General features: G+C 33.0%; 1 protein-coding gene across 1 annotated transcript in view; it reads left to right on the top strand.

Moving 5' to 3' along the window:
• Positions 1-23,267, top strand: part of LOC132748684 (myosin-IIIb-like) — a gene marked incomplete at its 3' end in the record, with an annotated part of 66,185 nt that extends 42,918 nt beyond the window's left edge. The window contains 13 exon segments of the mRNA XM_060738295.1: positions 1,188-1,202; positions 4,011-4,123; positions 5,301-5,450; positions 7,757-7,868; positions 8,292-8,454; positions 9,655-9,735; positions 10,310-10,471; positions 16,521-16,705; positions 17,090-17,374; positions 18,946-19,016; positions 20,810-20,887; positions 21,042-21,149; positions 22,626-23,267. Of these exon segments, the coding sequence (XP_060594278.1) occupies positions 1,188-1,202; positions 4,011-4,123; positions 5,301-5,450; positions 7,757-7,868; positions 8,292-8,454; positions 9,655-9,735; positions 10,310-10,471; positions 16,521-16,705; positions 17,090-17,374; positions 18,946-19,016; positions 20,810-20,887; positions 21,042-21,149; positions 22,626-23,267 (2,165 nt within the window).
• Positions 23,268-24,624: the final 1,357 nt, after the last annotated feature.

The following is a 24,624-nucleotide window of genomic DNA, read 5'->3' as shown; positions in this document are numbered from 1 at the left end:
TTACCATCACGACCTTCATCAACAGACAAGAGGACATAACTCTGTCAAGGTTTTTGACAGAATTATGCCCCTTTTTGACTTAGAAAATACATTGAATATGGGTAAAATCCACTTATTGCCTTAACCCTTTGAGATATTGCTTTGAAACTTTTAATGCTATTTCACATCATTACCCCCCATCTGTACGCAAGAGAAGGTAACTCTGTCAAGGATTTGTTTTTAAAAATTAAGGCCTTTTATCGACTTAGAATCTTGGTTAAGTTTTTAGTACCAGTCCACTTTTTGACTGAACTGTTTGAGATATTAATTTGAAAGTTGGAATACTTGTTTACAATCATGATTCCCAAACATGTCCAGGAGAAGGTAATTCTGTCAAAGATTTTATTTGAATTATGGCCCTTAACTGTCAATGTTTTGTATTATAGGCAAGCACTAAAAAACTTAAAAAATCTAAAAAAATTCATTCCTATCCACTTGTTCACTTTACCATAAATTATGTCATATAAACATTGCTGTAATATTCAAGGGTATCAAACAACTAGTTCACTTTAAAAATACAGAGATTCTTGTATTGCCTTTTACTGCAAAAACTTTTTTTATTGGCAAGCAATAAAAAAGTCGAGCGCGCTGTCTTACGGACAGCTCTTGTTTTATATACCAACTAACACAATTTTGTGTTTAACTTATTTCCCTGAAAATGTGTGATAAAACATGTTTGGTTTGAAGGTTGATGTATATATTTATTAACAGGAAAACTTGGGATGATTGTTTGCAATGAGCCTATGGCTATTATAATAAATTATGCTAAAATTTCTAATTTTCATTTAGTTTCTCAAGGATAATATGGCCAAAAAGACATGGAGAAAAACACACCCTTTTTTTTTGATAATAATATCTTGTTTTGAATCAGTGAAATATAAGCAATATCATTTAGTGTACTAAAAATAGTAGTGAAATTAAAAATGTGCAGAAAAAAACATGAATTTTGCAGTTAACATTATACATTACTTATATGCACATCAGTTAAAAATAATTGCCATTACTGGTGGAGTTCAAAGGAATTGTTGTAATTTACTGGATATATAAAATTAGATATGGTTTAATGAGTCTTTATAAAATATCTTTATAGTTTATTCACATACTTGAATGATCCTCACACTTCTAATTATATCATGTTTTTAACATAGGGAAGGCATCTGATGGTAACAAAACAAAGTTTCTTTAACCTGCCAACCAGAGATTATAAAACACTTTCTCAAGCATATTGATTTACTGCTTTTACCTCTCACAGAATTTTCATTTTTTGCCACAAATCAATCCTTTGCATTTGTATATTTATTTTCATTATTATTCAGATAGATTTATTTCTTTCTTACTCTAAAGCAAATACCATGCAGAATTCTTGGCCTTCATTTTAGATGGAATTCTTATGTTCTTTTTAATAAACTCACCTGATCGTGCCCAGAGGTGAACTTTTATGATGGCATGATGTGCCTTGTTTATAACCCATCTCCAGATGATAGATTTTGACCAAACTTCACAGCAATGATCCATAACTTGCCTCCCTCAAAAAACACACATTGTTATTTGATATAGGTCATAGGATTTGAAAATAAAATCTTTGAAGTTATTCTCCTTAGAATTTTCAATGCCAATAGACAGTACATGGCTTGGGTAGCAAAACCCATTTTTAGCTGTCTGAACAAAAGTGTTAATAATCATGCCACTGGCATCAAAATTTAGTTAGCATATACTTATATAAGAAACAGATTTTAGAGAATAATCTCCTGTTGGAAGCTTCATGGCCTGTCTATAGCTTTGGTCAATTTAGCTACAACTAGCATAGAATTATGACCTTTGATAGCAATGGATCTAAGGTGAGTGTAATATGGTCATAATGTGGTCCTCTTGTTCATTTAGTCGGTATAGGGCTATGATAAGGAACACGTAAGATTTCCCAAAGAAAGATATAGCTTTTCTTTACTGCTTTTTTTCTGTCTTTCATTTTTGTACATAGGTAAATAATGAATATGTAATATAAATGATCTTAGCAATAATGCCAAGATAACTAAAACTATTTTTATATTGCCTTAAATTGTTGATTAATATAACTTAAATATTTGGTTTTATATTGCCTTAAATTGTTTATTTATATGCTTGAAATTGATTGTTTTTGTACCTTGATTTTTTTTATAATGCTTGAAATTATATAGGTTTTATTCCTTAAATTATTGCTTTTTATGTCTGAAATTATTGGTTTTGTACCTCAAATTGTTATTTTTATACCTGAAATTATTGGTTTTTATACCTTAAATTGTTGATTTTATGCCTAAAATCATTGTTTTATACCTAAATTGTGCCTAAAATTGTTGGTTTTTATTATATGTCTCAAAATGTTGGTTTTATGTGCCTTAAGTTTGCCTTAATTTGTCATTCTTTTTGTCCATCTATTATGTTTTTATCATAAAAGCTTGTGGAAGATTGGCTCCTGCATTATTAAAATACTTTTCAGAGGGTCATCTGGGACCTTTGTGTGGCAAAAAGAATTCAGTACTCTGCCTATTTTGCTTTATGTCTGAAAAAGAAATGTATTAATTACATATATGATTTATGTATGTACCCATAAAACTTCTAGCAATGGATAGTTGGCCTTAATGATTGTAAAGGTGACCAATTTAGGTTAAGGTGTTTGCTTCTCAAGCCATTAGGGTCATTGGTTTTGCACTGCTGACAACTCAACCAGGACCAGTTAGATCCAGAAATTGGACTTAGAACTGGTTAAACAAACTACAGATTTTGTTTCAAAATGAAGCTTATATTTAAAGTGTTTAGAAAAAAAATATTTCTTTGTCATTTTGCAATTTTTTTAAGAATACCTATTATACATGCAATTAAGTATTAGTTTCCCAGATTTAGTTTTATTTTGTATTATTTGCAGTGATTGATATATACTCCTTAAGTTAGAGAGTAAACCATGCTCACAAATGTATACTTAAGTGGCTATCCTTTCTTTTTCTGTGTTGTTTCATTTTAACCTTTAGCCTTGCCTCAGCCTTTGCCATGAGTATAGAGCCAGGTAAGTCTGCAGTTTCAAGCAGTCTTACCTGAGGCTCTCTATACTGTTGGAAACTTTATTTCAGTATTTTGATATTAAATTCCCTTTAAAGATAAACTATGTTCAAATTTAATAATTTTATATGAAAAAATATTGATAATTGCTACTTTTCTCTTTGTGCTGTAATGGGCTAAGTGCTGTTGCATTTGATAGTAGGTACTGCACTATGGTGATATTATAAGGTCTTCTTTAGCCACTTTATAATATACATTTGAGAGCTGATGATTTTGTTGTACATACACATAGTTTTAGGAAATAGTTAGGGAATACAGTTAGGCATGTATAATTTTATTGTAAGGCTGGTAAGTTTTAGTTCAACCTTAACTATAACCATTCTCATGAAGATGTAAACCATTTATTTAAACATACAGAGAAATGCGCTAAAATATTTTTAGGACAGATCATGATTATGAAATTGTTTCAGAATACTTCATTGAAAGAACATTTAGTCACTAGCATTTATGTATTACCTTGCTTTCAGTTAATTTATAATGTACATGAATATAGGAGCAACAATATTAAATATTGGGTCTCTATTACAGAATTGATAGGTAACTTGCAGTTACAAGAAAGAAAAACCGATCAATAAGTGTTGTCTTTATGAACTGTCTTTAACGCTTGACTATTGCTAAAATGAACTTATTCTTTGAAATCATACTTCATCAGCTTTAAGTGACGCTTTCAAATTGGGCAGAGGGGGGTGGAATTGACAAAGTAGTTATTGTTACAGATGTAACCTTTACCATAAATATATAAAATTTTAAAAGGTTACACATTTTGAAAATAACTTTATGTATTATGTATCTAGCATAAAGAGATCAGCATATAAAATCTAACTAAACTTTTCTGCATTATACGTTATGTTAATAAATTAAATGACAATTTATTTTTTCAGGGATCTTCTGCTGCCTCCATGACACGTATACAGCAGACGGTCGCCACATATTTCAGATTTTCTCTGATGGACTTGCTGGCCAAAATGGTTGCTGGAAATCCACATTTTGTGAGGTAATTTTAAATATGCCGACAATCTTTGAAGGGCCTCATAGTGTCATAGTTACTAAATCTGCCAGGGGCCTCTGTGGATAAGTGATTATGATAACCAAATCTTTTGTGGGGCCTCTTGTCAATGAGTGATTGTAGTAACTAAATCTATAAAGGGCCTCTTGTCAACGAGTGACTCATAATAGTAACTAAATCTGTGAGGGAACTCTTTTCAATGAGTGATTATGGTAACTAAATCTGTGAGGGGCCTCTGTGGATCAGTGATTATAGAAACTAAATCTGTGAGGGGCCTCTGTGGCTACTAAATCTGTGAGGGGCCTCTGTGGCTATTAAATCTGTGAGGGGCCTCTGTGGCTACTAAATCTGAGAGGGGCCTATGTGCATTTGTCATAGTAACTAAATCTTTAAGGGGCCTCTGTGAATAAGTGATTATAGTAACTAAATCTTTGAGGGGCATTTGTAGATAAGTGAATATAGCTACTAAATCTGTGAGAAGCCTCTGTGGCTACAAAATCTTTGAGGGGCCTCTGTGGCTACTAAATCTGTGAGGGGCCTCTGTGGCTACTAAATCTTTGAGGGGCCTCTGTGCATGTGTCATAGTAACTAAATCTATAAGGGGCCTCTGTGGATAAGTGATTATCGTAACTAAATCTTTGAGGGGCATTTGTGGATAAGTGATTATAGCTACTAAATCTGTGAGGGGTCTCTGTGGATAAGCTATAACTGGTACTAAATCTGTGAGGGGCCTCTGTGGATAAGTTATTAAAGCTACTAATCTGTGAGGGGCCTCTGTGGATAAGTGATTATAGCTACTAAGTCTTTGAGGGGCAACTGTGCAAGACTGGATTATTCTGATTTGCCTGTAAGGGCTCTAAACTGACAAATACATCATTTAAATTTTTACATATGAGGAAACTAGGAAGATTTATAGCTCTATACAAGTCTTTCTCTGTCAAGGTGAAGGTGCCAAGTTAATTTCGACACCTCTATTTATAAGAGGTACGCCTATGAAGCAAATTATTTGACATCATTACTTTAAGGTGTAAAAGCCCAATTATTTGATACATGTAACTTTTAGATGTAAATGGCCGGTTATTTTAAATCTGTATTTCTTAGATGTATCACACCAATTGTTTGACATCTGTAATTTTGAAATGTTCATTGCCTTAATAATTTTCAGATGTATAAGGCCAAATGAGGAAAATGTTCCCGATCATTTTGATGGAAAGAAGGTAACTACACAGCTAAAATATACAGGTGTTCTTGAGACAACCAGAATAAGGAGAGAAGGCTACTCCCATAGGATTCCATTTAGTGATTTCACAAACAGGTATGTGTCCTTTTAGGTAGTTTAGATTATAATTGACATAGACTTAACTTACAACTTCACATTTTGGCTGTCTTAGAATCTACCGTATAAGTACTTTTTTCTGCGGGAACTTTATTTCTGCTATTTCTGCGGTTCTTAAGGACACCACAGATTTAAAAATCGCAGAAAATTAAGCCTTTCACTATGTCTATGTCAGAATTTGTCAACTACCGGTATTGTATAATTACATTACGATGTACCGTTATCGGTTTTGTAGATGGGAAGTTATCTTTATGTATCCGTCATGAAAAAAATATTAGCTTTACTTGTTCTTTTTGTTTAAATAAATAGCATGTTTGTATGATTTTCGCTCACCCTAAGCTAAATTATTTTTTTGTAAAATAAAACTATTATAGTTTGACAGGTGCAATAAACAAACCCCTTTGTATTTGTACAATACCTTGTGTCCATGTGCGATTTTACCATTGTTTATATTTCACACTTCATATTTATACACATGCAGTATTACAATTAATTGTTGTCATTGCACGTTGTTAATCTTTGTTTATTAATGTTTATATACCGATACATGATGATTACGATAAACACATTAAAAGACGTCTGCATGTTCCGGAAGTATGTTCATGTTTACATCAAACAAATCTTGAAATGTTGTCTGTTGTATCGGGATTAATTTTGTAAAAATATCTAAATTTAACCGCAGAAATTAAAAACATCAATGCGAGAATGATGACACCGCAGAAATAAGATACGCAGAAATTTAAAACCCCTTATTTTAACAAAAATCGCAGAATATTAAGCCCGCAGAAATAAGTACTTATACGGTATTTGTTAATTTATACTCTGGACATGGATCCTTAATCAAGCTTAAGGGGTGTTTGTGTCTCTTTCCAACAAAAATATTTATTGTAATTGAAACTGATTTATTAGACTGAACACATTTGTTTTGATGTGACCTTCACCTTTGTTGTTTCAAAATAAGTATTTCAGTAATTATATCTTGGAAAAGTGCATCATATCACTGTTAAGCCTTCTTCAAAACAGCGTCCCGAAAGCTATTTATAACACATCAGTGATGTTATGTTTCTAAAAATAGCAGATCAGGAAACGAATCATCCGCTTTACTAATTTAAATACAGAGTGCAGACCAGTAGATAAGAAGTTTCAAAGGGTTTCCTTTACTGTTCCTTACCGCCTTGAAAAGGTGACGTATAGGGGTTACTTTTGTCGGCGGCGTCGTTGTCGGCGTCGTCGTTGGCGTCCCCTAAAGCTTGTCCGGAGCATAAACTCACTATAAGTCTGATTTGACTTCAAACTTGGTATGCATCTTCTTTTCAATAACCCGAAGTGCAGTAGCACAAGACCGGTACTCTGCCGTTCTTATTTTTTGAGTTATTGCCTTTTGGTTAATTTTCATACTTTAATTTTGTCCCGGGCCATTTTCTCTTCAACTAAAAAGCTATGGACTTGAAACTTCATAGGATGATAGATCTCATTAAGAGAAGTGCCAGTGCATAAGAACCAGTACTCTGCACTTCCTAATTTTTGAGCTATTGCCCTTTGTTATTTTTCATACTTTATTTTTGGTCCGTGCCATTTTCCTAATGTATAAAAGCCATGGACTTGAACTTCATAGGATGATAGGTCTCATTAAGAAAAGTGCAGTGAATAAGAACAGGTACTCTGCATTTCTTATTTTTTGAGTTATTGCCCTTTTGTTTATTTTCATACTTTAATTTTGTCCGGGCCATTTCTCCTTAAGTATAAAAGCTATGGACTTGAAACTTCATAGGATGATAGATCTCATTAAGAAGAAGTGCAGTGCATAAGAACCGGTACTCTGCATTTGTTATTTTTTAAGTTATGGTCCTTTGTTAATTTTCATACTTAATTTTTGTCCAGGCCATTTCTCCGAAAGTATAAAAGTTATGGATTTGAAACTTCATAGGATGATAGATCTTATTGATAAGAAGTGCAGTGCACAGAAACTGCTGCTCTGCACTTATTATTTTTTTAGTTATTGCCCTTTGTTATTTTTCATACTTCATTTTTGTCCGGGCCATTTCTCCTAAACTACATTGTTCACAAGGCGACACATCCGACTCGCGGAGTTCTAGTTGTATTTTATCGACAACAAATTTCATTTTCCACCTTAATTCTTTTGATTTGACAAGTATATGAAAAGATTTATCTAAAAATAACATTTTAACCATTTAGAAAATCTGAAAGCTGCTTTAACAAATGATTGATGTTGTGTTTTAAAAACCACTTACAAAAGTAAAGAAAATGATATTATTTTTCTAAAGGTACTCATTGTTGGCCCTTGGTCAGATGGGAGATTTACAGCCGAACAAAACTGGATGTGAGATACTATTAAAAAGATTGAAATTAAAGGACTGGGCTTTAGGTAAAACCAAGGTAATTTGATTTCTTGTTTTACAAAAAGTTGAAGCTGCAGGTGTATACTTCATGATATACTCACATATTATAGTTTACATATACTGTAAGTGTTAAACAAAATATTTCAACATGTGCTGCTTTAAGTGTTGCCATCTGGATTAACTTGTACTGTTGAGGAAGAATTTAAGATGTTACAATGGTGTGCCTTAAGTCAGGTGTTAAAACCCACAGTCCCTTCAAGTTGTGACTTAAGTCACACTTGAACCCACAGTCTCTCCAAGTTGTGACTTAATTTAGGCTTGAACCTACTGTTCCTCCAAGTTATATCCCTTTACCACTTGCTGCTCATAAAAAAAGCCGATGATTTTGACAACAACAGAAGTTTAAGTAGTTAAGTAATGAATTAAATACAGTAATTGATTGATTTATTCACGTTTTCAGGTGTTTTTAAAGTTTTATCATGTAGAGTTATTGGCAAGGAAGTATTCTGAGGTACAGGGAAAAATTGCACGTATACAGGCTTTTGCAAGAATGAATGCTTCTCGGAACCAATACTTTCAACTGAAGTGGAAACTTGAGAAAACCGCTCTAATTGTACAGCGATGTAAGTGTTACTTTGTTGCTCTGTGAAAACTCGGATAATAAATCAACGATTGAGCTCTGTTACAACTCAGATAATAAATCATGGGTTAAACTCATAATAAATCAAGGATTGAGCTCTGTCAAAGCTCAGTAATTAGATAAAGGATTCAGCTCTGTCAAAACTCAGATAATAAATCAAGGATTGAGTTCTGTCAAAACTCAGTTAATAAATCAAGGATTGAGCTCTGTCAAAACGCGGATAATAAATCAAGGATTGAGCTCTGTCAAAACTCAATTAATAAATCAAGGATTGAGCTCTGTGAAAACTCAGTTAATAAATCAAGGATTGAGCTCTGTCAAAACTCAGATAAAAAAATCAAGGATTGAGCTCTCTGAAAAACTCAGTTAATAAATCAAGGATTGAGCTCTGTGAAAAACTCAGTTAATAAATCAAGGATTGAGCTCTGTCAAAACTCAGTTAATAAATCAAGGATTGAGCTCTGTCAAAACTCAGTTAATAAATCAAGGATTGAGCTCTGTCAAAACTCGGATAATAAATCAAGGATTGAGCTCTGTCAAAACTCAGTTAAATAAATTAAGGATTGAGCTCTGTCAAAACTCAGTTAATAAATCAAGGATTGAGCTCTGTCAAAACTCGGATAATAAATCAAGGATTGATTCTGTCAAAACTCAGTTAATAATCAAGGATTGAGCTCTGTCATAACTCAGATAATAAATCAAGGATTGAGTTCTGTCAAAACTCAGTTAATAAATCAAGGATTGAGCTCTGTCAAAACTCAGATAATAAATCAAGGATTGAGCTCTGTCAAAACTCAGTTAATAAATTAAGGATTGAGCTCTGTCAAAACTCAGTTAATAAATCAAGGATTGAGCTCTGTCAAAACTCAGTTAATAAATCAAGGATTGAGTTCTGTCAAAACTCAGTTAATAAATCAAGGATTGAGCTCTGTCAAAACTCGTATAATAAATCAAGGATTAAGCTCTGTCAAAACTCAGTTAATAAATTAAGGATTGAGCTCTGTCAAAACTCAGTTAATAAATCAAGGATTGAGCTCTGTCAAAACTCGGATAATAAATAATGGATTAAGCTCATTCATAAACCGTATAATATATATCAAATCCAAAGGATTGAGCTTCGTCACCTTTTCAAATGTAGTATGAGAATAAATTTACTTACATGTTATATTTATCATATTAACAGATGCCCGTGGGTGGTTAGTGCGGAAAAGGTTTTCAAAGTTGTTCAAGAATAGAAAAATGGCAGCAGTTACTCTACAAAGAGGTAATGAACTTTGAACTCAGTACAATAATTTGTATTTATATTTATATATTTTATCCATTTGGTAAGAAAGAAATGTTTTGTTTTTTATTTTCTCTACACAATTTACAGCCTGTACCAGAATAAATAGTAAACAATAAGTAGTCAACTGCAAATTTAAAAAACTCCAGAGCCGTCTGGTAAGTTCAGTAGGTAGAGCGTTGGACTGTGAATCAGGCAACCCAGGTTAGATTCCCTGATGGCGCAGGTCACTTTTGTTGTCATTGATCATGAAATCCTTTCTACAGTCATTCGCACTGTACCTCTGTTCTGGCAGAAGTTTCAGTTCCTTGGGAAAGTGATGGTAAACTGCTTGACAGCCTGCCCAGGAAGGATGCGGTAATTGAACTGTGCTCTGACGAATTCAATGTGGATTACTGTCAAGATCCGGAGTGAAAACTACCAACACACCACCACCTATAAAACTCCATTTAATATACCAATGTTATGACTGAACCTGTATCAGGCATTTAAGTTATCAAAAATGGAATAATTTTTATAGCCTATTAGTATATTTACTATAATGATATTTTTACAGTTGCAAGAGGTTTCTTGGTCAGGAGAAAGGTACAGCCAGAGCTGCAGCAGCGTAGATCGGCGGTGGTGAAGATACAGTCTGTGTATAGAGGTCACCACGCCAGGAAACTGGTTCAACAACAAAGAGATGAGGAGAAAGAAAGCGCTATTAAGTTACAGAGAGGTATATCATCATCTTTAGTGTCTATATATTGTCATATTAGTGCAGTAATGGGCTAACTTCTATTGAAATTTAGTTGGAGTTAACTAGTTACTGCACTCAGGTGACAATATGATCAAACATTCAGGCCATTGACCTTTAACCTGTTTAATTTCCATAAATTACTTGAATATATTAAAAAACCTTCAGTTTCAAGACAAGTTCTTTTTGAATATTTAGGGATATCAGTATGAAAATTTACTGGCTAGCAGTGTAGAGCTTGTATAGACTGCATGGATGTTCAGGCTTGCCTGGTTTTATAGTGATTACAAAAGCTTTTAAATTCAGCATTTAACCATGGATGCTAAGTTACGGTGAAAATCAATTCATTTAACCACTTAATCTGATGGAACGAAAAATGAAGCGGCCTTTGCTACCAGTATAGAGCCAGGTCAGCCTATGTTTCTGTGAAATCTGACAAGGCTCTAAACTGTTGCCTTACTGAAAAAAAACAACATTTTATATCTTGACTTTGCCAAAATGGATAACTGACAGTCCCAACTAAATTCGAAGCTTGGGCCTTATAATTCTGCCTCATGTAACATTTTGAATGCTAGGGACACTATTGATCAGCCATCTGAATACAGCCATGTCCATACCATCTGAGCTGAAGCTGTTGAAAGAAAAACAGAACAATACTCATTATAATTATTTCAAAGGTGTCTTGTCTAATGCAGGAGTTAACTCCCTTGAACATTACAGTTATGTCACTTGACATAGTATTTGAATGGTAATGGGTATGAGCCAAATTGTATAATCAAGAAACTTCTAAGACTTTAAGACCTATCCCTCCCCCCTTTGAAAAATGGTTACTTGTGTGCAAACTAAAAGCATATTAATTTTTTTTTTAAATTGCCTTTCTTCTGAATTTTTAGCTCACCAGGGTGAGCTATTAGTATCAAAGGGGGATGCTCCGGCGTCCGTCTTCCGTCATCATGTGTCAACAATCGTCTTCTTCTCTGAAACTACTGGACAGATTTACTTCAAATTTGGTCTGTAGCATCCTTGTGACAGTCACACTTGAATTTGCTCATGTCATTCCAATAGGCCCCTTTTAGGGGTCACCAGAGCTAAAAATAGAAAAACCTTTAAACATCTTCTTCTACAGAACTAATGGATGGATGATCACCAAACTTTGTCTGTAGCATTCTTGGGTAGTCTTTTATCAAGTTTGCTCATATTAACTTGTTTCTAGGGCTAAAAATAGAAAAACCTTTAAACATCTTCTTCTACAGAACTAATGGATGGAAAATCACCAAACTTTGTCTGTAGCATTCTTGGGTAGTCTTTTATCAAGTTTGCTCATATTAATTTGATTGGCCCTTTTTAGGGGCCGCTTAAGCTAAAAATAGAAATACTGTTAAATGTCTATTTTTGGAGAACTAATTGATTGATGATCACCAAACTTTGTCTGAAGCATTGTTGAGTAGTCTTTTATCAAGTTTGCTCATATTATATTGATTGGCCCCTTTTAGGGGTCTCTAGGGCTAAAAATAGAAAAACCTTTAAACATCTTCTCCTACAGAACTAATTGATGGATGATCTCCAAACTTTGTCAGTAGCATTCTTGGGTAGTGTTTTATCAAGTTTGCTCATATTAATTTGATTGACCCCTTTTAGGGGCCGCTTAAGCTAAAAATAGAAATACTGTTAAATGTCTATTTTTAGCTCGACTATTCGAAGAATATGAGAGCTATTGTAGTCGCCCCGGCGTCGGCGTCCGCGTCAGCGTCCGCGTCGGCGTCTGCGTTGGTTAAAGTTTTTTGTAAAGTCAAATATCTCAATTATTACTTGAGATATTCAATTGAAACTTACAATACTTATTTATAGTAACAAGGTACATCAGATTGACAAGTTGGATAACTCTGCCTACAATATTGACAGAATTATGCCCCTTTTTAACTTAGACATTTTGGTTAAAGTTTTTTGTAAAGTCAAATATCTCAATAATTACTTGAGATATTCAATTGAAACTTACAATACTTATTTATAGTAACAAGGTACATCAGATTGACAAGTTGGATAACTCTGCCTACAATATTGACAGAATTATGCCCCTTTTTAACTTAGAAATTTTGGTTAAAGTTTTTTGTAAAGTCAAATATCTCAATTATTGCTTGATATATTCAATTGAAACTTACAATTCCTATTTATAGTAACAAGGTACATCAGATTGACAAGTTGGATAACTCTGCCTACAATATTGACAGAATTATGCCCCTTTTTAACTTAGAAATTTTGGTTTAAGTTTTTTGTAAATTCAAATATCTCAATTATTGCTCGAGATATTCAATTGAAACTTACAATACCTATTTATAGTAACAAGGTACATCAGATTGACAAGTTGGATAACTCTGCCTACAATATTGACAGAATTATGCCCCTTTGGAACTTAGAAATTTTGGTTAAAGTGTTTTTGTTAAGTCAAATATCTGAATTATTGCTTGAGATATTCAATTGAAATTTAAAATACTTTTTTATAGTAACAATGTACATCAGTTTGCAAAATTGCATAACTCTGCCTGCAATATTTGCAGAATTATTTGCCCCTTTGAAACTTAGAAATTTTGGTTAAAGGTCTTCAAAGATATTTACTTGAAACTTTACACATGCACTTAGGGTCATAATTGGAGGCTGATTCATAATCCCCTTTTCTACTTAGTCTCTTGGTTAATGTTTACATGCAAGTTTTACATATCTCAATAACTATTAAAGATATTTATTTAAAACTTCACATATGCATTTAGGGTCATAATTGTAGGTCACTGACAAAGATCCAAATTCTATCTTGCATTTAGGCTGATTTTTCTCCCCTTTTTCAACTTAGAAATTCATGGTAAAGTTTTGCTTGTAAGCTGTTATCTCAATAACTACTGAAGGGTTTGTGCCTTTTTTGGGACAATTTTATGCATTCATAATAATAAAGCAGTGATTTACTTGATAAAACATCTTAATAAAAAGCCTTTGTACCTTTTCTGTCAAATTTATGTATTCATAGGTAATTAGTATTATTATACTCAATAAAACACCCTTGTGACATTACCTTCCGAATAGTCAAGCCAATACTGTATAATTAGACTCTCTCTAAGGCCTATAACATGAATTTATAAAAAAAAATTAGCCCTTTTGTGAACTTAAAAAATTTAACATTATCAAGGCTCTTTTACTATCAAGCATTTAGAATAGTCGAGCGTGCTGTCCTACAGACAGCTCTTGTTAAAGAACTAATTGATGGATGATCACCAAACTTTGTCTGAAGCATTGTTGGGTAGTCTTTTATCAAGTTTGCTCATATTATTTTGATTGGCCCCTTTTAGGGGTCTCTAGGGCTAAAAATAGAAAAACCTTTAAACATCTTCTCCTGCAGAACTAATTATCCCCCGCCGATGGAATCGGGAGGGGGATATAGTTTTGGCGTTGTCCGTCCGTCCATCCATCCGTCCGTCCGAATTTCGTTTCCGTAGTTGTTCTCTGCAACTACTGGCTGGAATTCAACGCAACTTTATGGGAATCATCAATATCAAGAGGAGATGCGCATCTGACCGTCCGTTAGTCTGTCCGTCCATCGGTCCGTCCGTCCGTCCGAATTTCGTTTCCGGAGTAGTTCTCTGCAACTACTGGCTGGAATTCAACCAAACTTAATGGGAATCATCAATATCAAGAGGAGATGCGCATATCTTTGGCTTGTTCCGGTCAGACACTTTAACTCAGAGTTATTGCCCTTGTTTAGTTATGAAGTATGCATATAGAGTAAAAATCGTTTCCCCGCTACTTCTCTGCAAATACTGGCTGGAATTCAACTAACTTTATGGGAATCATCAATACCAAGAGGAGATGTGCATATCATCGGCTTGTTCCGGTCAGACACTTTAACTCAGAGTTATGGCCCTTGATTAGTTATGCAGTATGCATATGGAGTAAAAATCGTTTCTGCGCTACTTCTCTGCAACTACGGGCTGGAATTCAACGAAACTTTATGGGAACCTTCAATACCAAGAGGAGATGCGCATATCATCGGCTTGTTTTTGTCAGACACTTTAACTCAGAGTTATGGCCCTTGATTAGTTATGCAGTATCCATATAGAAAAATATTTGTTTCCTCGCTACTTCTCTGCTACCACCGGCTGGAATTCAATGAAACTTTATGGGATACTAAGAGGAGATGTGCATATAGTTGCCTTGTTCCAGTCAGATACTTTTAACTCAGATTTATGGCCCTTGATTAGTTATGTAGTATGCATACATCTCATTGGCATTTCCAGATTTTACTATTTAACACAAAGTTATGGCTCTGTTATTTCCCTGAATATTTATCAAGTTCAAAGAATATTACTGTTTATGCCATGATTAATATATAAATAAAGCCTTATGTCTTCAGTTGTTGTGTTAATAATAACCAGTACTCGGCGGGGGATATAAATTCAACAAATTTGCTTGTTGATGGATGATCTCCAAACTTTGTCAGTAGCATTCTCGGGTAGTCTTTTATCAAGTTTGCTCATATTAATTTGATTGGCCCCTTTTAGGGGCCGCAAATGCTAAAAAGAGAAATACCTTTAAATGTCTATTAGCAAAAGTTAAAAATAGAAATACATTTAAATGTCTATTTCTACAGAACTAATTGATGGAAGATCACCAAACTTTGTCTGTAGCATTCTTGGGTAGTCTTTTATCAAGTTTGCTAATATTATTTTGATTAGCCCCTTTTAGGGGTCTCAAGGGCTAAAAATAGAAAAACCTTTAAACATCTTCTCCTACAGAACTAATTGATGGATGATCTCCAAACTTTGTCAGTAGCATTCTCGGGTAGTCTTTTATCAAGTTTGCTTATATTAATTAGATTAGCATTTTAGCAAAAGCTAAAAATAGAAATACCTTTAAATGTCTATTTCTAGAGAACTAATTGATGGATGATCACTAATCTTTGTCTGTAGCATTCTTGGGTAGTCTTTTATCAAGTTTGCTCATATTCATTTGATTAGCCCCTTTAAGGGGCTGGTAAAGCTAAAAATAGAAATACCTTTAAATGTGTCTATTTCTACAGAACTAATGGATAGATGATCACCAAACTTTGTCTGAAGCATTGTTGGGTAGTCTTTTATCAAGTTTGCTCATATTATTTTGATTGGCCCCTTTTAGGGGCCGCTAAAATTAAAAATTGATATACATTTAAACGTCTATTGCTACAGAACTAATTGATTGATGATCTGTAACATTATTGGGTAGTCTTTTATTAAGTTTGCTCATATTAATTTGATTAGCCCCTTTTAGGGGCCGCTAAAATTAAAAATAGAAATAAGATTAAACACCTTTCCTACAGAACTAATTAATAGATGATCACCAAACGTTGTCTGTAGCATTTTTGGGTAATCTTTTATAAAGTTTGCTCATATTAATTTTGATTTGCCCCTTTTAGGGGCCCTTAAAGCTAAAAAAAGAAAAACCTTGAAAAATCTTCTACTTCAGAACCAATTGATGGTTGATCACCAAACTTTGTCTGTAGCATTCTTGGGTACTGAACTCTTTTATCAAGCTTGCTCATATTAATCTGATTAGCCCCTTTTAGGGGCCACTAAAGCTAAAAATAGAAAAACAGAAAAAACTTTCAAACATCATTTCCTGCTGAAATAATTGATAGATGATCACCAAACTTTGTAGCATTCTTAAGTAGTCTTTTATCAAGTTTGCTCATATTAATTTGATTAGCCTGTTTAAGCTAAAGCTTAAATACCCCAGGTCATGGCATTTTATCAAATTATTGTTTAAACATATTCTATGCTCAAATTTAATATTAGAATATATTGACATTCCAACACTGGAAAGCAGTTGTTTCTGGTGAGCGACTCAGGGCCATCATGGCCCTCTTGTTAAGAACTTTGACTAAAAACATTTCTTTACTTAAAACAGGGAATGAGTACAATATTGTTATTATAAGAGTAAATTGCATGAAATGAAAACTGTCAAACTAAATGAATATTTTCTTTTGATTTTTTTGTTTCTGTTGTATTATTAGCATTCAGAATGCGTCAAGCTAAAATTCATGCCAAGGCCGAGGAGAAGAAGAGTGTGGACTCCAAGAATTCAGCAGCCATTCTTATACAGTCTACATACAGGATGTGGAAATGTAAATCTGTATATAAACAACTAGTTAAATATAAGGAGAAAAAAGAATTACAGTTTATCTACTTTAGCCAGCAGGTGAAGTGTTTATTCTTTACAATATTGATTTATAACTTGGGGTAGATATGAATTTTTTAGGGTTTTTTATTATTTTACACATGATTTATTGATTCCTTTTATTTTAGTACTATTTTGATTGATCTTTATTCTGTTTGTAAAATATATACAATAATTGTGTCAATAACTTAAAAAAAATAAATGAATGATTGAATAGAATGAGAAAGAAGTTTGAGAAGATATTCGGATAGGTCAAACTGGCAAATTATTTTGTGAAACTAAGCTCATGGAAATCGGTTACATTCAGAAAACAGACTTGGAATTTTTTTTTGCGTAAAATATCAAGGCAATTGCTTTAAGGGATTTCAGCATGTGTTTTGATCTTGATAAATTAATTTGTTTAAGGTTGAAGAATATGGTAATGACTTTGAAGCAAAGTTGAAGGCCACAAATTTTAAAGCCAAGCCAGTACCCATACCTGTTGAGGATGCAGCCGTAGCAGGACCCAGCAATGTGAAAGCCGGGAGCAAGAAAAGGAAGGCTCCTTCAAGGCCTGCTGAAGTTGCTAGGCAACCATCAATTCCAAAGAGAGTCCCTGATGTCAGTGAAGAAAGATTGGATCACTTGGAGAAGATGAAACAACTGAAGACATTGATGCCAGCAAAAGAGAATACGTACTATGATAAACTGGTAATTATTTTTCTTTTTTAACAATACAGTAGAACTTCAGTAAGTCGAAGTTGAAGGGATTTGCGTAAAAATTTCGACACATCGAGACTTTGACTCATGAATAGGTCTCAATTTCAGGACAAAATTTTGACCCGTTGACTAGTCCTAATTATAAGACATATAAAGTAATCTATTTTATGTTTTCCCTCATTAATCTGATATTTTACATTTCACAATGATAAATTTAACATGTTAAATAACTTTTTCACGGCTAATTATATAGACTACCTGTATACAAGGTAGTTACAAAAGGCGTGATAACTAAACCAGGTTATAGTTAATATTTCGCGTGTGATTATCACGCGACACTGGGTCACGGAAGTTCTCAAATGAAATTAGTTCTTACTGTTTACTTTCAAATACCACTACGGCAATTAAAATGATAACGATTAAAGCTTTTTATCACACATTTAAACGCATACAAAGGCACTTTGAACACGGTTGTGTAAATTTACACCTGTCACACAAGTTGATCGGAATTGTCTTTGGGGCCAGATAAGGTGTGAAAAATGTCTCAAGATCGAAGCTGTCAAAATAATTGAAGGACTTCGACTTATTTGTGGTAAATTGTACTAGATTTATTCTATAGGGACCACGAAAATACTTCGACACATTGAAAAATTCGACACATAAAATTTCGACTCATAAATAAGTTTTTATAAGGAGAATATAGAGGAAAAAAATCTGGACTTTCATTTTACTTCGACACACCAAGAAAATCAACTAATCGAAGTTCGACTCAGAAGTTCTACTGTATATTCCATGTTTAAAATGTAGTATTTCGTTTTATTACACCTCAAATAAACTTTTTACTATATATCCTAACATTATGTCCCATGGTGTTATTTTGATCTATCACCCGGTACAATAATTTTTTTGCAATACTCCCCAGGGGGGAGTAATTTATATAGACTTGAGAAAACTTAATGTTCTAGTTCTCTCCCCTGGCCGCTCTCCTGCATAAACTTCTTTACTAATTTAAAATGTTTGACTTTATTTGAATGTTGGTTCAGTAAAATAAAAATGCAGTTCTTGAGTTGCTTAAATATGCACTAATATAACCCTGAGAGACATATTCTTTTATAATATAACACATGTTGGTATAAAAATGTCCAATACAATGGCTTATTTGGGCTATAAATAAATATCATGCGATAAGAAGAACCTTAAATTGTTTTTTTTTTTTTTTTCATGTAGACTTGTATTTATCTTCTATAGACATAAGTTTATATAAAATGACAATTTTGCAGTTTAGATCCCAAGCCATACATAACAAGGAGCTGACCCATCTTTCCTTACTTGACCTTTTAAGCTGTAATTTTTTTTACATCATTTACACTCAGATCAGTAGTACTTTTTTAACATTTATGCAAAATTTAAAATCACATCCATGGGTAGAAATTTAACATTATAATATTTGAAATTCCAGTTTTTATGACAATATAATTTATGAAATATATTATCTCTTTACAACCGAAATATACTCTAGTATTTCCCTTTCTTCTTGTTAAGCCCGGATTTATATTTTGCAGAATGTTAAAAGGGAGGATGTTGCAGTTGAGGATCAAAGTGACAGTGGTTCCACACCAGTTTCTCAAAGGAGGTATTTTACAATTTTCTGACCCATAAAAGGCAGTTTTCTATATTATTCTATAGTATGTTTCCAGCCAAAATTTGCTTCACTTGTACTGTCTGGGTTATGCTGTATGTTATAAAAATTTGTTATTCATCTTGGCCAAGTTGTTAACTGAAGATAACTTGTTTTTGTCACAAAATAAAACTTTTCTCAGTTTTGTAGTTTTGACATACAGTTTTTAAAAAAAATGGATTTAAAATTTGAAGAAATTTTGTATCACAGTCACCATAGGTTGAATGGTAAATAAAAAACACTGGCATAAAATGAGTTACCCCCTGAACTCTGTTGGTTTAACTTAATGTCAAGTATATTGAATTTTTAGCTCGACTTTTCTATGAAAAGGGGAGCTATCCTACTCGCCCCGGCGTCGGCGTCGGCGTCGGCATCACACCTTGGTTAAGTTTTTCGTACCACCCCACTTTATTTCAGAAGTATTACAAGTATGGCTTTGAAACTTACCATACTTGTTCACCATCATAACCTCCATCTACAGACAAGAGTACATAACTCTGTCAAGGTTTTTGACAGAATTATGGCCCTTTTTTGACTTAGAAAGTGTATTGAGCTTGGTTAAGTTTTTTGTACCACCTCACTTTATTTCAAAACCATTGGAGGTATTGCTTTGAAACTGACCATACTTGTTTACCATCACGACCTTCATCAACAGACAAGAGGACATAACTCTGTCAAGGTTTTTGACAGAATTATGCCCCTTTTTGACTTAGAAAATACATTGAATATGGGTAAAATCCACTTATTGCCTTAACCCTTTGAGATATTGCTTTGAAACTTTTAATGCTATTTCACATCATTACCCCCATCTGTACGCAAGAGAAGGTAACTCTGTCAAGGATTTGTTTTAAAAATTAAGGCCTTTTATCGACTTAGAATCTTGGTTAAGTTTTTAGTACCAGTCCACTTTTTGACTGAACTGTTTGAGATATTAATTTGAAAGTTGGAATACTTGTTTACAATCATGATTCCCAAACATGTCCAGGAGAAGGTAATTCTGTCAAAGATTTTATTTGAATTATGGCCCTTAACTGTCAATGTTTTGTATTATAGGCAAGCACTAAAAAACTTAAAAAATCTAAAAAAATTCATTCCTATCCACTGAACCTGCAGTGTTCAAGGGTATCACACAATTCAGTAAAATAATTCTTCACTAAATATCTTAATGCTCATGGCCATTGTTCACTTTAAAAATACAGAGATTCTTGTATTGCCTTTTACTGCAAAAACTTTTTTTATTGGCAAGCAATAAAAAAGTCGAGCGCGCTGTCTTACGGACAGCTCTTGTTTAATAAGTTACAAAGCTAAGTGGATGGTTCTACTGAACAAAGACACTGATGGGTGTATAAGACAGAAAAATTTGAAAGTCTTTGTATGACAACAAAACTGCTTTGTAAATGTGGCTTTAATCCCAAAAAATTCCATGTATGTAAAATTTGTAAAATGTACATAATATTTGTTGTAGCAAATAGTTGTGTTCCCAACATCGGTTGTTCATTGCTATATTACATGTGTTGGTGTAAATTTTTAAAACCCAACAAACCCCGTTGTTTATTAAGTACAACAAAGTACAAAATGCAGTATCTTTTCATGAAAAAAGAAAGTCAATATTGAAAATCGTAAGGATTATATTAGTATGGTGGCTTAAAAGTTTATCTAGGTTATAAGGTCACCTAACCATGACCCTCCTAAGATTAACAACATGTATTTTGTTTGAAAACAGGCTAACAAATATATAATATTTTCAGATTAAAGACAGTAATGGATGAGGATGTGGAGAATTACTATGCCACAATAGCCAAACGATCTTCACTGAATGATCCGAGGTATTGTCTTACCTTTCTTTAACTATGCTGTCTGTTTTGCAAGAGAATTCTATCTATGAATATCTTACTAATTGCTGCATTAATTTTGTTTGTCTGTTGATCAGTTTTAGTCTTATAATAAATTTCAGGAGATATTGGTTGTGTTTATTTTCAGGGACGATGCATTGGCACTTGGAGAGACTGCAGCTAGTATACACAACAAACATATTTCTAACTGGGACGCACCTTTACAAGAAGCCAAGGAGAAAGCCCTGACACCAAGGTAACCAAATCATCTCAATTCTTTATTCTTTAAGGCTGAAAAGCTATGAAAGGGCCTTTATTTTGGTCAGATGGATGTACAACAGGATATGTTTTAATATAATATGTCTTAAACATGAAAAAAGGTATTGAAAATAAAGTTGGTTGTAATAAATTTAAGAATCGGTACTCTTAAGTATACAAAGCTTTATTTGGCTGTCCATATCAATAATTAATAGGTTAATATTTGTATCTACCAAAGTACCTTAATGATAGACAAGCATTCATAAGTTCTGATAAAGCTCAAAAGACATGCAAAAAATCACTGTTAAAATAATGTACTTAAAATAGCAGTTAGTTTAGGTTGAACATTCTTATCTCTCAGAACACATGTTTCAATTAACAATATACACAAAGCATTTCAAATATTCTAAAAAAAAACAGGATTAGAATGAAAGCAGTTTGAATATTTCATATGAAACAATTTATTCTTCTTTTTTATTCACTGAATAACAATCAATATTCAAGGCATTTAAAGATCCTGTAACACAAATATTTTTATGATTTATCATAAATATGATGCTCAAATTAAGATTTTTCATTTTTGTAAGTTCCAAAAGCATTAGTTATAAAGAAATTACCGAATTTAACATTTCATGAAAATAAAGGGAGGTAATAAAAAAATTATTTTCTATAAAGTCTAAGTCAAATCTTTCAATAGAAAATGAATACATATATTTTAATGATTACATATAATATGTACAAATATTTGCAGTACATATTTTACATATTCTTCGATATTTGAAAATTGTTTTATAAGCATAATAATATACGTATATATAATTTCACTTAAGTGTGGTATACAACCTCAATTACAACATACAGGATCTTTAAATGATGAAAAGTGGTATACACATGTACATATATATACAATAATGAAAAACAAGATAAGCTTGTTACTTAAATTTAAAACAGTAGGATTTGACCTGGAAAGTACTAACACACTTTTTGGCATCTGAGTAGCCTGTGCTCTATATCATTCTGTGGATTATTTGTTGACATCATAATGATGTCATTAATGATGTCATAACAACTACTGCAAACTTATTGTAGGATTCACATACATGCTTACTTATTTTCCATCTCAATTAAAATAAAAACACCTAGCATGTTTGAATATATATGATTTGGTTACTTATAATTGAGCTTTATAGAATTATTTAGCACAGGGACACTCAGTTTACCATCATTTAGCATAAAATGTTCACAAAGTTTGTATACCCTTTGTAATATAATCCTGACTTTGTTTTAGATTCAAAAAGATTCAAAACATGTCAAGTTATGTCAAAAATGAAAATCCGATTATAAATGTGATTAGAAATTAGGATTAGACAGCAACATATGTTTTCATTTAAGGCGAGGTTGAAAACTGTACATGTATGTGATGTAAGTGATTTGTTTATTTTCACACCTTATTTCTTATCTTATAACATTACAGGACACGAGTGGATAGTGGCTCCCTAGTTACCCCACCTTCCCCACCTATGCAAATGAGCCCATTTGATGCACTATCAGATTACAATGATTTCAGGAGTGGCAATAGCTCACCTCATTTGCATATTGAGGTGTCGGCCATGTCTAGGAGTAGAAGCCCCTCCCCATTAAGCACCTCCTTCAATATTAAAACAGATGAGGTAGATAAGGGTCGGTTTGAGATGAAGTCGAATGATGCATATTTTCAATCATACTCTTCATTGCTTGTAAATCATCAAGTGGGAAATAATTTGCATAAAGACCACTCCCCTAAATTTCAGGAACGCCTACCTATTCCTTTGACTAGAGAAAGAGCAATTGATAATTTAGATTTAAGTTCAGAAACCGGTTCTAGCTCATCTGCCCAGAATTCTGTCACAAGTCATGATCTTGCCATCAATTTATTGGACGCAGCCATAGCAAATTGCTCTTCCCCTGATAAAATTACCCCAAGGGTAACAAGCACTGTTACAACAGCTGACTCCACCTCCTCTGTAAAAAACACGCCCATAAAATCAGAAAGCATTCCCTCAAGGAAGTCGTCAGGGTCTGACACATCAACAAGAGATCGTTTAGCACGTACTGTCGCGGAGGCAATCATAGCAAAGTTAGTAAAAACTGCATGGTTGATTTTATACGGGCTTTCTTAATGTACTTTGATAGTCTCTTTAATGTGTGGTTTGTGATTATTAACTGGATTTTTGTAAGGTTGCAAGGCTGTGGTGTAATTTTCTAAAGTGTTGTACAATTATGTGGATGTTCAGTGTAGGTTGTCTTGTTTGAAAGGGTGTTGTTGTGTCTATATTTGTAACTTACCTGATAGTGTAGGAAATGAACTAGTAAATCATGCATATTTTGGGGGTCAACCAGTCTATGTCTAGGAACAATAAGTTTTATATACCAAAATGTTCACAAGGGTTCGTAGAATACGAAACGATATTTCGTTTTAACCCAAATGGTCGGACAATCAAGAAATCCAAGATGGCGTCCAAGATGGCCGCCAAAATTCCTCAAAAACGGTAATTATCATTAATTGGCCAATGTTTTCAAGAATTTCAAAGTTACTTTTGTCTTCACATATAAATATGATAGGAAATACATGTTTACCGTAAATAAATTGGTTTTTGTCCACTTTTATGGGAGAAATATAAAATATTTGAAAGAATATCATGGAAAATGTATAAAAAAATAACCTAAAAATTAAATTTTATATAAATTTTCATTTCCATGACAACATATTTCAATTTATATTTCCATATTGTACTTTTTTGCAAGAGTACAACTTCAACTCTTATCATTTATGACATTTTTAATGTTTATTGGCATTTTTTTTATGGACGCATTAGGATTTTAAATGGGTGGGGTATAATTAAATTCAGCTAAAATTTATATCTCTAAAATTGCGTCTAATTCTTATGATTGAAAGCCCAAATTATTGGTTTTTTTTCACGTAGACTTCCTTGTTTTCTCAGAAATAAATACAAAAATGTGATGTTTAAAAATACATTGAAATTTCCATCAGTTTTCATGGTTGCCATGGTAACATGTTATAGAAAATAGGCTAAATCTTTCCTTTAAAGATATTTTTGCAACTTTACAAAATATATATACATCATAATCACAATACTTTTCAAATGACATTCTTAATTGACCGTGGTTATAACAATAAGTATAGAAATAAAAAAATTCATTCCCTTGATGATACTTTGCTTTTAAAAATAAACCTGCATGTGTCGGTGTGACGTAAAACCCAATCAAACAAATAAAATAATAATACTGCAGACGATTTTTGTTTAAATAAAGACGATGCTGTTAAAGGTTACAAAAATATCAATCCATTTTAGTTTGTTTTTTTACTTCATCATTATGTATATAATTACATATATTGCAGGATTTGTTTAAATACAGTTCCACATGCATATTTTAAAGAGGTTTCATAGTACTCGGATATGATTAAATTTGGA

Source organism: Ruditapes philippinarum, unplaced genomic scaffold (genome assembly GCF_026571515.1).
Source record: "Ruditapes philippinarum isolate M1 unplaced genomic scaffold, ASM2657151v2 ctg3837_1_1_1_1, whole genome shotgun sequence".
Taxonomy (NCBI): Eukaryota; Metazoa; Mollusca; class Bivalvia; order Venerida; family Veneridae; genus Ruditapes; species Ruditapes philippinarum.
This window is presented reverse-complemented; position numbering and strand designations above follow the sequence as displayed.